The 18070-nt window shown below is 43.5% G+C and overlaps 1 protein-coding gene across 7 annotated transcripts in view; it reads left to right on the top strand.

Annotated features, from left to right (window-relative positions):
- Window positions 1-18070, top strand: part of hhip (hedgehog interacting protein) — a 187852-nt gene that overhangs the window by 151017 nt on the left and 18765 nt on the right. For all 7 annotated transcript variants that reach the window (XM_068041527.1, XM_068041517.1, XM_068041545.1 and 4 more), the window contains one exon: window positions 8583-8731. In XM_068041527.1, coding sequence (XP_067897628.1) covers window positions 8583-8731 — 149 coding nt within the window. The remainder of the gene's footprint in view (window positions 1-8582; window positions 8732-18070) is intronic.

The raw sequence follows: 18070 nt of genomic DNA, 5'->3' as shown, positions 1-18070 counted from the left end.
AAACTATATGGGGTAGAGAAGCAAAGGGATCTGCGAATGCAGATACTTAAATTGATAAAGATAGCAACACAAGGTAAGACCATAAAATCTGTGAACAAAATGCTGTGGTTCATTTCTAGAAGAATAGAATACAAAAGCAGTGCAATAATGTTAAACTAATATAGAACCTTTGTTAGGCCACACTTGGTCTTGGTCTACAAAAAAGATAATGAAGCACCGGAGAACATGCAGAAAAGATTTACAAGGATAGTACCAGAATTGAGAGGCAGGCTGAGGCTCTTCTTTCTGGCAAAGAAAAAACTAGGAGGAGGCCTGATAGAAGTCTTATGAAGTGGTTCGATAGGATGAATGTGGAGAAGCTATTTTGTAGATGAGTCCAGAACAAGAGGGCATAAATATACTTGCATATCAAATAAATAACTTAGGAATTTTTTACAGAGTGGTGAGAATATGAAACTCACTGCCACGTGGAGTGGCTGAAGCAGATAACATTGATGCATTTAAGGGGAGACTTGATGCACACATGAGGGACAAGAGAGTAGAGGGTTACGGGGTGGGGAGGCTTGGGGAACAAGGTAAACAGATGTAAGCTGCAAAAGTCGGCGCCTTAGCATCGTTTTTTTCGGAGCTATAAGTGCTCTTTTCCCTCAGGAAAATTCCCTGAGGAATCGTTCAGGATTTTCCAAACACTTTTTCCATGAAGATGGTGCCCTTTAAAGCAGGGATTATCAACCTTTTTGCTCCTGAATCTTCCCCCCACCTCCTGTGTTATAAAAGTTCCACAGACCTCTGTAACAAAACACAAGAATTTTTTCTGTATAAAAATTAGTTTATACAATTAAACATATACGTTCGTTATTATTTTTGTTTTAATTAATATGAAACATATTGTTGGTGCTGGGTACCAGATCAAGGCTCAGTGAAGGATGTAGTGGCGTGTTACAGCTGCGAACCTTCTTGCTCTTGGGTGAGGGGTGAAGGTCATTTACTGGTTCTTTGGATGGTCGTGGAACTCAAGCATAGTGGTTGTGTTACTGGGTTAGTAATTCAGAGGCCTGGTCTAATGATCCGGTATATCCGATCAGTCCCCACCATGGCATCTGGGAAATTTAAAATCAATTTAGTAAAAAAAATTTGGAATAAAAAGCTAGATCCAGTTGTCAAGAAAACATGCTATACCAAATGATGATTTTTAATTCATTGGTTGGAAACCTACGTTAAACGTTTTAAAGAGAACTGGGATCCTACAGTTAACTTTTTTTAAAAAGCTGGCAACCAAGGTGGCCACCATAATTTCATTGAAATACCTCACATTCCAGGACATCAAATCAGAGACACCTGTCTAACGGGGTTACTTCCAGGACAATGCCTCATGAATTTGGGAACAGCTAACAGTGTTGCTTCTAATGGCAAAACATTCAAAGCCATCTTGAAACATTAACAATGGAGTCATACCTCCAGAGGGCAAACATTTACACAATGAGACTCAAGAGAGATGGAAAATACCGAGATTTGAATTTAACAAAACTACAAATGAGGACATTGGACAATCATATGACCGCGCCCCCCCCCCCTCATCTGTATAAAAACTAACAGTCTTTTGCAAAAGGACAATCACCTGAGACTTTGAAGCAGAAAGGCATTGCGTGCTAACCAGACCAGACCTCAGTGGGACTTTGTCCCTCTCTCTGTCTCTGTGTCTCTCCAGAAAACATCACAAGTTTGATACCTGTCTGCGACTGTGGAATCCCCAAGTCCACCATTGCTATAGACAGAGACCCCGGGAGGAAAGCCACCTACAACTCTGTCCCCAAGAGAAAATCTAAACCAGGTGGGACAGCCACAAAGTGCATTTCTACAGCCAAAGACTTCAACTTCAGTCGGAAGACAATGGAATTGCCCGATCCCACAGACTGTATTTTAATTTTTACTTGTTCCTGACTCTAATCCAAACCAAATTATTTCTTTTCACTTTGTACTCTGTTTGTGTGTGTGTGATTCTCGTGTGCATGTGTGAGTGAAAGTGTAGCATAGTTTTCTTAATTTATTTAGATCAGGTTTAGCTTTTTAGTAAATAAATTCACCTCTTGTTTAAACTCAACAAAACCTGTCCGATAGGTTCCTTTACGATCACAACAAAGGAAAAAGGTTAAACACTCACTGAATTGGTAAGCACATCCACTGTTTTAAAAAGGAATAAACCCTGTTGCGGTCAAACAAGGAGAAGGACAAGAGGGGAACCTTGTGACCCCTCCTCACCTGATCGTAACACAATAAGGGTGACCATGAAATTACCGAATTGTCGTAAAAATAAAATCTGATTTCCAGATGTACTTTAGGGGAGGAAATATGTTGTCCTTGCCTATTCTGGCCTATATGTATGTGACTCCTAACTGCCTTCTGAAATGGCCTAGCAAGCCACGCAATTGCATCAAACCACTACATAAAGGTCTAATAAGAATAAAACCAGACAGAACACCCGGCATTGACCTAGGCACCAGACATGTCAACGTTGTCCCTGCAAGTCCTCCTCACTAACATCTGGGGCCTTATGCCAAAATTGGAAAAGCCATCCCATAGACTAGTCAAGCAACAGCCTGACATAGTCATTCTCACAGAATGATACATTTCAGCTAATATCCCAGTTTCCTACATCACAATCCCAGGGTATGTCCTGTCCCACCATAGACAGACCAACGAGAGGTGGCGGCACAGTGATATACAGTTGGGAAGAAGTGGCCCTGAGAGCTCTCAACATTGACTCCAGACCCCATGAGGTCTCATGGCATCAGGTCAAACACAGGCAAGGAAACCTCCTGCTGATTACCACCTACTGCCCTCCCTCAGCTGCTGAATCAGTACTCCTCCATATTGAACACCATTTGAAGTAGCACTGAAGGTAGCAAGGGCACAGAATGTACTCTGGGTGGGCGACTTCAATGACCATCACCAAGAGTGGCTCGGTGGTACCAGTACTGATCGAACCCTGAAGGACATGGCTATCAAACTGGGCCTTCAGCAGGTGCTGAGAGAACCAACACAAGGGAAGAACATACTTTACCTTGACCTCACCAATCTAGCTGTCACAGATGCATCTATCCATAACTGTTTTGGTAGGAATAACCACCGCACAGTCCTTGTGGAGCCGAAGTTCCATCTTCACACCGAGGACCGTGTGCTACCACTGTGCTAAATGGGCTGGATTCAGAACACATCTAGAGGCTCAAAACTGGGCATCCATGAGGCGCTGTGAGCCATCAGCAGCAGCAGAATCGTATTCCACCACAATCTGTAAGTATGGCTCAGTATATCCCTTCCTCTATTATTACCATCAAGTCAGTGCACCAATGCTGGTTGAATGAGGAGTGCAGGAGACCATGCTAGGAGCAGCACCAGACTTAACTAAAAATGAGGCGCCAACCCGGTTAAGCTACAACGTACATGGTAAACAGCGGAAGCAGCATGCAATAGACAGAACAAAGTGATCCCACTACTAACAGATCAGATTAAAGGCCTGCATTCTTGCCGTATCCAGTCGTGAATGATGTGGACTATTATACAACTAATGGGAGACAGAGGATCCACAAACATCCCATCCACAATGATGGCAGAGTCCAGCATGTCAGCGCAAAAGACGAGACTGAAGTGTTTGCAGTCTTCTTCAGCCAGAAGTGCTGAGTGAATGATCCATCTCAGCCTGCTTCTGAGGTCCCTACCATCAGAGATGCCAGTCTTCAGCCAATTTGATTCACTCTATGTGATATCAAAAAATGACTGAGTGTACTGGATACAGCAAAGGTTATGACAACATCCTAGCTGTAGTGTTGAAGATTTGTGCTGCAGCTTCTAGCCAAGCTCTTCCAGTACAGCTGGTACAATGGCATCTACCTGACAAAGTGGAAAATTGCCCAGGTATGTATCATCCACAAAATTCAGGACAAATCCAATCCAGCCAATTACCGCCCCATCAGCCTACTCTCAATCATCAGCAAAATGATGGAAGGTGTCACAACAGTGCTATCAAACAGCACTTTCATACTAATAACTGGCTCACCGATGCTCAGTTTGGGTTCCACTAAGATCACTCTGCTTCAGATCTCTTTTACAGCCTTAGGTCAAGAGTGAATGAAAGAGCTGTATTCTAAAGGTGAGGTGAGAATGACTACACTTGATAGTAAAGCAGTCTGGGTCTGGCAGCAAGAGCCCTAGTAAAATTAAAGACAGTGGGAATCAGAAGAAAACACTCCACTGGTTGGAGTCATACCTAGCACAAAAGAAAATGGTTATGATTGTTGGAGACCAATCATCTCAGCCCCAGGAGATTGCTGCAGGAGTGGCTCAAGGTAGTATCCTAGGCCCAACCATCTTCATCAGTGACCTACCATCCTTCATAAGATCAGATGTGAGGATGTTCGCTGATGATTGCAGCTCCATTTGCAATTCCTCAGATAAGAAAAGCAAGAAGAGGGCATGAAAAAATATTGGCATGTAAAGTCCAAGAAAACCTAAAGATGTTTTGTAAATACATAAAGAGCAAAAGGATAACTAAGGAAAGAGTAGGGCCAATTAAAAACCGAAAGGTAACTTGTGTGTGGAGGCGGAAGACCTGGGCATGATTCTTAATGAATACTTTGCATCTATTTTCACAAAAGAGAGGGACTAAGCTACTGTAATTAAGAAGGAGCAGTGTGAAATAGTGGATGGGATAAACATAATGATGGAGGAAATATTAAGAAGTTCAGCGTCCTTGAAAATGGATAAATCACTAGGCTCAAATGAAATGTAACCCAGGCTGCTCGGAAGCAAGGGAAGAAATAGCGGAATCTCTGACCATCATTTTCAATTCCTCTCTGGCAGCAGGCTTGGTGCTGGAGGACTGCTAACGTTGTACTATTGTTTAAAAAGGGAGGAAGGGATAGCCCAAGTAATTACAGGCGAGTCAGCCTAACCTCAGTAGTGGACAAATTATTAGAAAATATTCTGACAGTATAATCTGTCATTTAGAAAGGCACTGATTAATCAAGAACAGTTAGCATGGTTTTGTTAAGGAAAGGTCCTGTCTGACTAACTTGATTGAATTTTTTTGGGGAGGTAACAAGGATGGAGAGAATTTTATGCTGTTCCCACAGCGGGTTTGGAGGTGGGGAGAGCATAATATTGGGTGGGATGGTGGCCGGGTGGGGGGGATCCCGCCACCAACCCACCTCTGCCAAAATTTAGTCCGGGGCGGGAAGGCCTGTGAACAGCCTTCCTGCGCCCCACCCCCGCCAATTGAGGCCCTTAACTGGGCAATTAATACCCAATTAAGAGCCTCACCCCACTGCCGCCGCAATTATTCATGCAGCCGGCGGCCCTGTCATTGCACAGGAAGCATGGCACGAAAAACCATGCGGGCTGCTTCCCGGCTCCGGTGGGGGTTGGGTGGAGGGGGGCTGGTTGGGGGGGGGGGCGCGTGCATCCCTTGTTAAAAGGCACTTAATGCCTGAACAAGGGACCCGGCATCGGGAAGAGGAGGCCCACTGAGAGCCACCTCCCTGCCCTTGCTAGCGACTCCCCTACAGCCCCCTCCCCCACAAGATCTCTCCAGCCCTGACCTACCTGTGGCCTGAGTCCAGCGCTTTTGCTGGGCCTCCAGTAGGTGCTCCTCCAGCACCAGTCACCACCTCCGCAGTGGTGCTGCTCAGTGGAAGAGCTGCTGGTATCTGATTGGCCAGCAGTTCTCCCAGGCAGGACTTACAACAACGGTGTCCTTGATCCTGTGAAAGGCCCGCTGCTGTCCACTTAAGTGCCTGATTGGCACTAGACTTGGCGGGCCTTCCAGAGAAGAGGCGATGGCATCACTTTTTCCAGATGTCGAGACCCCTGTCGCAAGCATAAAATCTCAGTCATTCAATGTAGCCTATGTGGATTTTAGCAAGATCCCACATGGCAAACTAGCCAGAAATTTAAAAGCTTATTCGATTCAAAGGAAAATGGCAAGTTGGAATCAAAATTGCCTCAGTAGCAGGAAGCAAAGGGCTATAGTTGCTAAGTATTTTTGTGACTGGAAGGCTATTTCCAGTGGGGTTCTGCAGGGCTCAGTACTGGGTCCCTTGCCATTGGTGGTATATATCAATTATTTAGACTTCAATGTCGGGTGCATGATTAAGAAGTATGCAGATAATATGAAAATTGCCATGTGGTTGATAATGAGGAAAAAATCTGTAGACTGCAGGAAGATATCAATGGACTGGTCAGGTGGGCAGAAAATGGCAAATGGAATTCCATCTGGAGATGGGCAGCACAGTTGCGCAGTGGTTAGCACCGCAGCATCACAGCTCCAGTGACCCGGGTTCGGTTCTAGGTACTGCCTGTGTGGAGTTTGCAAGTTCTCTCTGTGACCACGTGGGTTTCCTCCAGGTGCTCCGGTTTCCACCCACATGCCAAAGACTTGCAGGTTGATAGGTAAATTGCACATTGTAAAATTGCCCCGAGTGCAGGTAGGTGGCAGAAGAGGTGAGGGAAGGTGGGGATGTGAGAGGGAAAATGGGATTAATGTAGGATTAGTGTAAATGGGTGGTTGATGGTCGGCAGGGACTCAGTGGGCCGAAGGGCCTGTTTCGGTGCTATATCTCTCTATGACTCTCTAAGTATGAGTTAATGCATTTGGGAGGGAAAACAAAGCAAGGGAATACACAATAAAAGTAGGATTCTGAGAAGTGTAGAGGAACAGAGGGGCTTTGTAGTGCGTGTCCGCAGATTCCTGAAGGTAACTGGACTGGTAAATAAGGTGGTCAAGAAGGCATACAGGATACTTTCCTTTACTGGCCGAGGTCTAGAGTATACGATCAGGGAGGTTTTGCTAGAATTGTACAAAACACTAGTTACACCACTGCTTGAGTAGTGCATACAGTTCTGGTCACCGCATTATAGGAAGGATGCAATCACTCGAGAGAGGATACAGACAAAATTTACAAGGATGTTTCCAGGACTGGAGAATTTTAGTTATAAGGAAAGATTAGATAACCTGGGGTTGTTTTCTTATGAACAGACGAGGCTGAGGGGAGATTTAATTAATCTGTATAAATATGAGCGGCCCAGATAGAGTGGATAGGAACGACCTATTTCCGTGAGCAGAGGTGTCAGTAACCAGGCGGCATAGATTTAAAGTGATTCTTGGAAGAATTAGAGGAGAGTTGCGGACCAATTTTATTCACCCAGAGGATGGTGAGGGTCTGGAAGTCAGCGCCTGTAAGAGTGGAAGAGGCAGAAACCTTCATTGCATTAAAAAAAACTCACATATATGCAGTTGTGGTGTCATAACCTAGAGGGCCATGGACCAAGAGCTGGAAGGTGGGAATAGGCTGGATGGCTCTTTTTCCACCGGTGTGGACACAATGGGCGAAATTACCTCCTTCTATGCTGTAAATTTTCCATGTTCCTAGAGTTAATTCCTGAAAGTACTGGTATAAAGGTTAAACTTACACATCTATGATTAATTTTGAGAGCACCAGCTAAGGGCTGCCTAGTCTGTGTGCAGTGTCACGTGTTGAAACCCCATTTGGCTGTAATGATTGAAAGGGAGAGCAGCCCTCAGTGAATGCACAGTTAAAGGCCAGTTAATGACAAAAAGAATTTTTAAATATACCCAAGTTGTTCAGAACATCCTGTAGCTATATCTTCCTTGTGAAGTATTTACATTTTGTAAACCGATGCTCAACCATATTCTCTGGTTTAGATGTAGCGCTGTCTTGTGGAAAGGGATGCTCGGTTGGATGTGATTCCTGTACTGAGGATCACCAATAACATCTACTGAGGGAGCCAAGGTTGAATTTATCCCTCTAATTTCAGTCGAAACATGTTTATATGCCAGCAGAGCAGAAGATGTCCTGAGGAAATTCCTGGCATATGTCTTCCACAGGCTACTTGACTAAATGTGTGGCTGGCCCAGAATTTCCTCAGAAATATTCCCATTCTGCTGCAATAACTTCACCAAAAGTACAATGGAAATCCCATTTGTGCAAGTAAACAGGATTTCTGCTGCACCTCTGGCGGAGTTGCACATCTCTGAGGAAATCCAGGCCATTGTTGACCACTATCATACATTTTTTTTTTGTAGTTCCTTTTCATCATCATATTATCATGTAATTACTTTTTTCAGATCCTGCACTATAAGCACCAGAGTTAGTTCATTAAATGCTGTGTGTATTTAAATGTAAGTAGTGATAGATATCTAGGTAAGTGTGTTAACATCTAGAAATTATGCTATATGAAATTACACCAAAGAAGCCATTAATGCATTTGAAATAAACTATTTAAACCTGGGTTGAAATAGCAGACAAAATAATGTCATAAAAATGCAGAATGTCCATTTGTGAATGTTGAACAATGTCATTTCTAGACTCACAAATTTTCGATTCCAATTAGCAGTTTTCATCATTAAAATAAAATGTTACATTTAAAAGATAGTGAGCAAACTATTGATTGACCCAAGTGATCAAATTGGCTGTGTTGATAAAATCTGACAAACTAGCAGAGGTTTGGCGTAACGCACTTCTCATCCAAATAACATAAACATTCAGCATTTCTTTATTTTATAATAGAGCTTTGTTTCCAGAAGAATGTAAGAGATCAGTGCAGCCTCTACATCCAGTAACATCAGAGTGCTCCCGTCAGTGTAGGAATGGACATTGCACTCCAACAGGAAAATGCTGCTGTAATCCGGGCTGGGAGGGAGAGTTCTGCAGAGTGGGTAAGTAGTTTTTCTTGTATTTTTAGGGAAATTAGAAAATATCATAGATCAAGGAATATAAGTGGCATAGCATAATGAAAAAAGTAATAATGCCATCTCAATTTGTAAGCAAGAATTAAGTTGGCTACATTATTCCTATTCTACAATATTACTACATCATTCATTCAATCTCATCATTTATATATTCTTCAAAATTTGCTAGCCAGTGACAGAGCAATGACAAACCAGAATTGAATGCACACTTGGCTTTCTTTGTCACATACCCATATGTAATGGGAGAAAATATGAGTGACACCTGTCCTTTTATATTTTGATCCAGTGCTACATGGCACTTCCATTTGGTTTCTGTAGTGAACCTGCATGATCATCTCAGTTCTCAGCATCATGATTCTTCCACAAAGCAGCAAATAATTATCTCGATGTCTGATTTTCGTCAGTGCGCTTCAGTTCTATAAAAGCAGTAAGTTTTATAGTCCATTTCAGGTTTAACAGAAAAATCTAAATCAATTATTTTGTTTAACTAAAATCTGTGTTCATTGCAAGAAGGCCTCTCCAATCAATGGGTCGCAACTGAGGCCTTCCTTCAGGTAATTGAGTTCTTGGAATTTCCAAGGAAGATCCAAAAGAGAGTGGGATTTCATGAGAAATGGAGACAGAAAATCCTTTCATAGCAAAGCTAAAGGAACATGCTCGAACTACTGTGCCATTTTCTTTTTCTATGTTTGCTCCCTCAAGGGAAAAGTAGTTTAAAGGTATTGCAAAGAAAGGGCTTTCAGCCTGAATTTTCTTCTTCAGGTTTTCATTGGCATTGTAGTTCAACAATGAAGCTAGCATTGGGTGAACAAATTAAAATGTGAAGAATTAGTATGTTCTCAATCCAAACTAGCCAATTGGGTAAATACTTGGGGATAGTCCTAAAGGAACCAGTTCTATAACAGACATTTATTCTGCTGAGACATCAGTGCAGGTGAATCTCACACCTATGTCGGTGCATCAGTGACAACAATCTGGGCTGAAATTTACCAACCCCTCGACGTCGGGGTTTGTTGTGTGGGGACCTGTAAAACTCTTGCAGGAGCGGCCCGCCATGACCCCCAATTGCAAGAAGGCCTCGCTGCATTTTACCGGTGGTGGCAAGGCCTCAGTGCGGCCCCCCCACCCCCGGATGCTCGGCGGCGGAGCTTTCATTTGCCTGATAAAATGTACGTTAATACATGTTAAATAACGTACCTGGACTGGGTGGCCGTCCCACGCCAATATTCCAGTCTGTGGCCGGAAGTTCCGCGCCTTCCAATCCCTGTTTGGGGATTCAAGGCGAGATACTGGCAGGGAGGGAGGAGGAGTGAAATTTACAGGGCAGGGGGAGGGTAAGTGGAGAAAAATGTTTCCATTGGATGAGGGGATGCTGGGAAGGGGTTGAAGGGCAAAGGTGACTAAGTTCGGGGGAGGGGAAGTTCGGCTTGAGAATAAAGGTTTTTCTGGTGGGAAAGGCCCAAAACTAAAGTGTGTAGTCATGGGGGGATTGGTAGAGGGGCTTCCATCTTTTTTTTGAATCTTTTACAATCAATTTTGCAGCAATGTTTCTTTAAAAATGTTAATTCAGCAGAAGGGCTTGAAGCCCTTTAAAAATGGCACCAGCGCCAGCACGGTGGCAGCGGACGCCATTGCCGGGGATGGAGCTGCCACCCCCTCTACGTCATCTGGGGTGGCCGCTCCTCCCCCTCCATTTAAGTGAGCCCCCATGCGAAATATCGTGGGGGCTCAGGGACGGCGCATCCGCGCCTGAAGATCGTTGAATTCAAAGCATGCCGCAACAATGTGTTGAGCGCTAATAAAATTCAGCCCTCTGTATCAAATTCAATCTGCTGGGTTGAGGTTCCCTAGTGAGTGCACTAGGATGATAAATTAATATTCTTCTATTGTTGAAGGGTATGAGAATCAAGGCAGCCAGTTTTATAAGTTACCAGACAACGCAAGACACAAAGCAGCTCATCAGTTAGAATGATTTATCAGGACAGTGAGGTGATATCTAGTAAAGACAGCTCCTGCTAATACCCCTCTCGCTCACCAAACATATATTGCTAAGTATTCATGAAGTTATGAGAACCATTTACAAATTACTAAAAAGCACAGAAAAAAGCCAAAAGATATTATTCTGTAAAGAGTCTCAACCTATATTCAGCAAAACCAGATAATGAAGCTGGAAAACCCTATCTGGAAGTTTCCCAGGACATCCCATTAAAATTGCCTCAAAGCTGGTGTGTGCCAGAATAATTTGTCTTATGCATGTAGGATCATTTATGTGGTTGGACCTCTAAATCATAATCAGAGTTCACCTGAAAGTTGCAGAACTGTTATAGCATATCGAATACTAGAATTTTCTGTAAGTGAATGGGTTAGCATCATGAACACCTAAACAGTATGATTAATCTGAAATGTTCTAGTTAAAAAGATATCTCCTGACTTGGCGGATCCCTGATCATAGAATCAAAGTGCTTAAAAATTTGGCTATGCAATGTCCGTTCTTTGGGCCTCAACAGTCCTGCTAAGGATCCAAAATGACAGGCAGAAAGTGCACATTCCAGTTGGAAGATTACTGCCTGCCATATTGGAAAAAGACAAAATATAGTCATGCATTGCTCTCTGCCTATGCAAATATGGGCCTAACGCCTATTCAGTCATACACTTCAAAATTAGTTTTCCCAGATGCAGCTGGCACTGACTGTACTCAGCAAAACCAGGCGTCGGGGCTGCCTATTAAGTCTCCACCAACCAGGAAGGCCTCTGAAATATGCTTACCAAATTGTGGGCCATGAGGAGCAGGAGAACTCAGGCCACTGCCACTTACACCCCACCTCCCCACCCCACCCCACCAGCCCTGCCTCCAGTCCCACCAACTAGGCCTCCGATTCCTTCTCCCCACAGCCTCTGTGCTCCCTGTCCCCCACCCGGGCATCTGACCTCTCTCTTTACCCTGGCCTCCAAGCTCTCTCTTTCCCGACCCCAAGCACTCCAAGGCATCAATATTGATAATGCTTTGGGCTTCACTATTCAGAAACATGGATCTTAACCTGCGCTGAAATTTCTACGCCATAGAATCATACAGCAGAGAATTCCCTGCGCCAGACTTTTGAAACAGCTATCCAATTAGCTCCACTCCACTGGCTTTCCTCATAGTCCTGCAAATTTTTGCTTTTCAAGATCCCTATTGAAAGTTACCACTGAAACTGCTTCCACTGCCCTTTCAGGCAATGGATGAACTCGCCTTTTCAACTCTATCCCAGGCCAGCTTTAGCCAACTTTCCTCAGTTTCCTCTCCTCCACCACTTAAGATTTCCTGCCTCTAATAGTTGGTTTCAATTTAGCTCAATCAGTACTTTCACACTACAGGTTTAACAATATAGAGACAGACTGTTTAACAACAGAGCAAATTGCACAACTTGTAACGCAACTTGTGCTGTATTTTTACGATGCTGTCATTAATGGCTGCTGCTGATGTACTCACATTTGATTTCGTGGACTCCTGTCCCATCAGTGCTGTGCTGCTCTGCTGGATTACGTTATACCTAGGAGCCCTAGTAAAACTGAAGTCAATGGGGAAAACTCTCTGCTGGCTGCAGTCATAATTGGAACAAAGGAAGATGGTTGTGGATATTTTAACCCAATCATCTCAGTCCCAGGACATCGTTGCAGGACATCCCCTCAGGTCAGTGTCCTAGGCCTATCTTCAGCTGCTTCATCAATGACCTTCCCTCCATCATAAGCGGGTCACTGATGATTGCAATGTTCAGCTCCATTTGCAATTCCTCAAATAACAAAGCAATCCATTCCCACATGCAGCAAGACCTCGACAAGGTCCAGGCTTGGGCTGAGAAGTGACAAGTAACATTTACGCCATACAAGTGTCAGGCAATGATCATTTCAAACAAGTGAGAGCCTCACCGCATCCCCTTGGCACTCAATGGTATTACCATTGCTGAATCCCCCCATCATCCAACATCCCGGAGGTCACCTTTTACCAGAGTCTGAACTGGACCAGCCACATAAGTGCCGTGTCTACCAGAGCAAGTTAGAGGTTGGGTATTCTGAAGTGACAGCCTCACCTCCTGACTCCCCAGTGCCTCTCCACCACCCATAAACCACAAGTCAAGAGTCTGATGGAATACTTTCCACTTGCCTGAATGTGTGCAATTACAAAAATACTCAAGAAGCTCGACAACATCCAGGACAAAGCAGTCCACTTGATTGACTGACAGCCTATCCAGCATCTTAAACATTTAGGCCCTCCACCACCAGCACACAGTGGCAGCAAAACCATCTACAAGATGCACTGCAGCAACTTGCCAAACTTTCTTCAGCAATATCTCCCAAACCCACATCCTCCACAACCTAGAAGGACAAGGGAAGCAAGTGCATGGGAACACCATTATCTGCAAGATCTCCTCCAAGTCACATGCCATCCTGACTTCATCGTTGTTGGGTTAAAATCCTGGAATCACTACCTAACAGCACTGGCATAGTACCAACACCAAATGGACTGCAGCAGTTCAAAACATTTTCCACATCCACCTTCTCAAGGACAACTAGGGATGGGCAATTAATACCAGCCTTGTCACTGATGTCCATATCTGAAAATGAATTTTAAAAAATACTATGAGTGCAAAATTCAGTTGTGTAGTGCCACAGAGGCCTACCGCAGATTTTCTTTGTCCCCTGTGTGCGCCCAAAGACTTTGAATGGACACTATTATGATATCAGTGACCCAAACGGCTGATGTAACATCAGGATACCAAATTTGGTCAATGCATGTGCAGGCAACGATTTGGTAATCACACCTGAAAAAGCAAGCATTATGAAGCAAGATGGGCCCTGTTCTGGGGTTATTGAAAGGGCCACTCCACAAGTTGCGGTAAGGTGCTTTTTACTTTCTTTTGCTAAGGCAAAATTTGTAGAAGCGCTGTTGTGAATTGCTGGAGCAATTTGGAGAAATTTACTGCACACAAGGGTGAAAAGACTTACATAGGTATGGAGGCAGTTGTTGTAGTGCCACTTGCTCTGTGACATGAGCAGGACATGCAGAGGAGGAGGCAAAGAGGGGAGGCTCTGTGAGAAGAGATGAAAAGGAGAACTGTCCATAGAATGTCATGCCTTCAGCAGTCTGGGCCTCATGCACTGGAATTCCTTCCCTAAACCCCTCTTTAAAACCCAGCTCTGACCAAGCTTTTAGTCACCTCTCCTAATGTTAATATCTTCTTTGACTTGGTGTTCATTTTTGACTGATTACCTCCCTGTCATGCACCTTGGGTATTTTTCTACATTAAAGTTGCTATATAAATGTAAGTTGTTGCTGAGTTGTTACTTCTATCATTACAAATGGCTTCAAAGAGGTAGTATGACAAATAATATTTTGAGATAGTGAGGTGAGGTGAGAGTCCTTGACATCAAGGCAGAATTTGACCGAGTATGGCATCAAGGAGCCCTAGCAAAACTAGAGTCAATGGGAATCAGGGGGAAAACCCTCTGCTGGTTAGAGTCATACCTAGTACAAAGGAAGATGGCCGTGGTTGTTGGAGGTCAATCATCTGAGCTCCAGGATATCACTGCAGGAGGTCCTCAGGGTAGTATCCTAAGCCCAACCATCTTCAGTTGCTTCATCAATGACCTTCCTTAAATCATAAGGTCAGAAGTGGGGATGTTCACTGATGATTGCACAATGTTAAGCACCATTCGTGACTCCTCAAATACTGAAGCCGTCCGTGTAGAAATGCAGCAAGACCTGGACAATATCCAGGCTTGGGCTGATAAGTGGCAAGTAACATTTGCGCCACACAAGTGCCAGGCAATGACCATCTCCAACGAGAATCTAACCATCTCCCCTTGACATTCAATGGCATTACCATTGCTGAATCCCCCACTATCAACATCCTAGGGGCTACCATTGACCAGAAACTGAACTGGAGTAGCCATATAAATACCATGGCTACAAGAGCAGGTCAGAGGCTAGGAATCCTGTGGCGAGTAACTCACCTCCTGACTCCCCAAAGCCTGTCCACCATCTACAAGGCACAAGTCAGGAGTGTGATGGAATACTCTCCACTTGCCTGGATGGGTGCAGCTCCAACAACACTCAAGAAGCTCGACACCATCCAGGACAAAGCAGCCCGCTTGATTGGCACACCATCCACAAACATTCACTCCCTCCACCACCGACGCACAGTGGCAGCAGTGTGTACCATCTACAAGATGCACTGCAGTAATGCACCAAGGCTCCTTAGACAGCACCTTCCAAACCCGCGACCTCTACCAGCTCGAACGACAAGAGCAGCAGATGCATGGGAACATCACCACCTGCAAGTTCCCATCCAAGTCACACACCATCCTGACTTGGAACTATATCGCTGATCCTTCACTGTCGCTGGGTCAAAATCCTGGAACTGCCTTCCTAACAGCACTGTGGGTCTACCTACCCCACATGGACTGCAGCAGTTCAAGAAGGCAGCTCACCACCGCCTTCTCAAGGGCAATTAGGGATGGGCAATAAATGCTGGCCTAGCCAGTGACGCCCACATCCCAAGAATGAATTTTTAAAAAAGTGAAACAGTAAAAACCTCACTATGGGTAAATGCTGGTTAGGATTTTGGGCATACACTGAGTTACTGTGAGCTGCAATTCATAGATTAAAACAAATGGAACAAAGGGAGGCTTTTCTGTTGGTCCGTGTCAGCCTTCTTGAAAAAAGAAGTTATATTAATGAGGTGCCATGCTGATATTCATGTTGGTTGGTGAACTGTGCACTCCTCACATCTATGGACAAACACGCAACCGAATGCCTAGCCTCTAAAATTTTTTAATTTACTTTTCTGTTCTGAAAGTGCATTGGAGAATTTTGTTTGTTTTGGTGGAAGTATAGATACTTCGATACATTTTACTTTCTGCATCAGGTTATTTTTATGTGGGGACCACCATTTTTCCATATTTCCTTAGTTTCTTTAGTAACCTTTCCGAACATATTGTCAATTGCTGGCATCCGCTCCCAGTGCCTATTTTTCAGGTACTGAGGGCCTATCACAAATAGTGTAAATAGCTAGGCACAGTTTTCGGCAAAGCCAACCCTTGCTGCTGGAGAAGATGTGCCCACACCATAGATGGGACACCAGCCCAAAATTATTAACATTGCAGTTGTGGGGCTACTGCCCTGTCAAGAATCACAACGCATAAATTAGAGCTGAAAATAGTCTATTTAGTTGTGTGGCTTTGCCTACCTCAATTCTTTGTGTGTACATTTATCACTAAAGTCAAATTCACAAACCAGCAGAAAAGGATAAGATTGCCTAACTTTATGCAATGATCATCTGCAATTGGACACTAATGTAGAAGACGAAAACAGCCAACCAAATACTTTGGTAAATCTGTTCAAAAGGGAGTGACACAGCCCTACAAGTGAACACTCCACCAGGAGGTAAAAGAATAGCCCCAGAAATGGAGCTACAAAGCAACAGATTATTTTTCACCATAAGTGAAAGTGCATGTCTAAGAAATCTGTGCTGCAGGAGCAAGATCTTTCTCACAACAAAGTCTCCCCATGCAAAGGTTGCGATATGATCCCCTCTTATTCTTCCAATGCCTCACAGTCATTATAAGATGTGAAGAGGGTGTCTGAATTTAAAACTGCTATCATATTTGTCCCTGTAAAGCTCATCACATGGCTCTGCCAAGGGCACTTGGGCACTCTACCCCAGCCTATCTTTAAACTTTTATTCCCAGAACTTTGTTACTAGAATAGCTTCCTGTTCAGAAATTTCACAGCACAAACAAATGAAAGAAATTTGCCAATCTGAGAATAGGGAAAAAGATTCCTAATTTGTAAAATCCAAAAATTCCGCTTCTATCTACAGGGCGGATTAAGTTAAAGTTTCCAACTCAGTTTTGTAGCAATCCATATATCACATGCTATATCAATACACCATTCCTTCTGAGAAAGGATTCAGTTGGGAACAAATTCTTAACTTCCAGATTTATGACAGAAACCTGGAAACAAAAAATGCCTGCCAAATCTCCTAGATCCAGCATGAGATCTAAATATGGCTTTTCACAAGTTAATATACCTGCCATTTGTACTGCTGCTTGTGAAATGAAATAATAACCAGTTAAGTAAAAATCTTATAATTATTGGCCCGGGTTTTGTGGTCAGCAGCGAAGCAACAGCACTCAGCTCACTGGCAGTTACCCAATAAGTTTTCAAGGGCCTTTACATGGAGGTTTGCTCTAATCGGGATTCTGTCTGATCCAGCAACTTTTACAGGGCATCTGTGAGCAGGGCAAGAAACAGCAATGTTCTTAAACCAATCAGATTAAAGAATCCTCACTGAGTCCAGAAGTATAAAGTAGGAACTATAGTTTTAAATCACATGCAGAAAAAATACTGGGAAATGCAAATGGGATTAACAAAAACAGATAAAAGACACAGACAGAATAAGTTTTAATTATTTTTAAATTTCCAACACTCCACATTATTTAAATTAGGTTTTCAGTGCCAGAGAGGTTGCTGGCAGTAATTAGCACTTACCAGGTCATTAAAACTCACTCACTCCTGACTGCACCAGCCCTAACCTTTTCTGCCAACTTTAGTGCGTACTGGGGGGAAAATACCCCAAGTTCATGCTGTTGCATTCATTTCAGTGCCGAGTTTATTGGCAAGGACTGAAACAGTGCATGCCTTTGGATGAGTGGGGTATCTCTGACAGCACCTTCTGGATTTCTGCATTAAGATGCACATGTGTGGATGTTAGAAGTTGCCGTCCGATTTACTCCATTATAACGATAAGTGCTGTTAGTCTCACTGTTATTCTTATCGCAAAATCTGGTCCAATATCATGGCCCAAGAGAGCTTAATATCTTAGTCACTGAACATCCCTACCTAATATAGGATGAGGACTGAAATAGAGCAATGCTTGGATTGCATCCAAACTTTCTGTCCAAACTAGTATTCTGTGTTCCTCAGGAAATCATAATAATGTAGAACATGTAGGAAGCTGACTAAGCCATAGGTGCTTTTTTGTACCCGAGTCTGATTATCTTCCAACCTGGTTATCTTCCAAATGTCGCAAAAAAAAGATGCTTGAAATAGGAGATCGTTTCTACTTCACACACACATATAGGTTTCATGATATTATGCTGCCAGGTAAGAATTATTAAAAAATACAACTTTTTTCTCTTGTGAAAATAATACTCTGGATAAACTAGCCATTGAGCAAAACTAATTCATTGGCTAGAAAACTGCCTGCTACCAGCTGGCAGTGATAAATCTTACTTTACAAAATTAAGTGCCACTGCTGCATG

The sequence above is a fragment of the Heterodontus francisci genome, chromosome 1, assembly GCF_036365525.1.
Source record: "Heterodontus francisci isolate sHetFra1 chromosome 1, sHetFra1.hap1, whole genome shotgun sequence".
Lineage (NCBI taxonomy): Eukaryota > Metazoa > Chordata > Chondrichthyes > Heterodontiformes > Heterodontidae > Heterodontus > Heterodontus francisci.
Note: the sequence above shows the minus strand (reverse complement) of the source record. Positions and strands in the feature narration are given on the sequence as shown.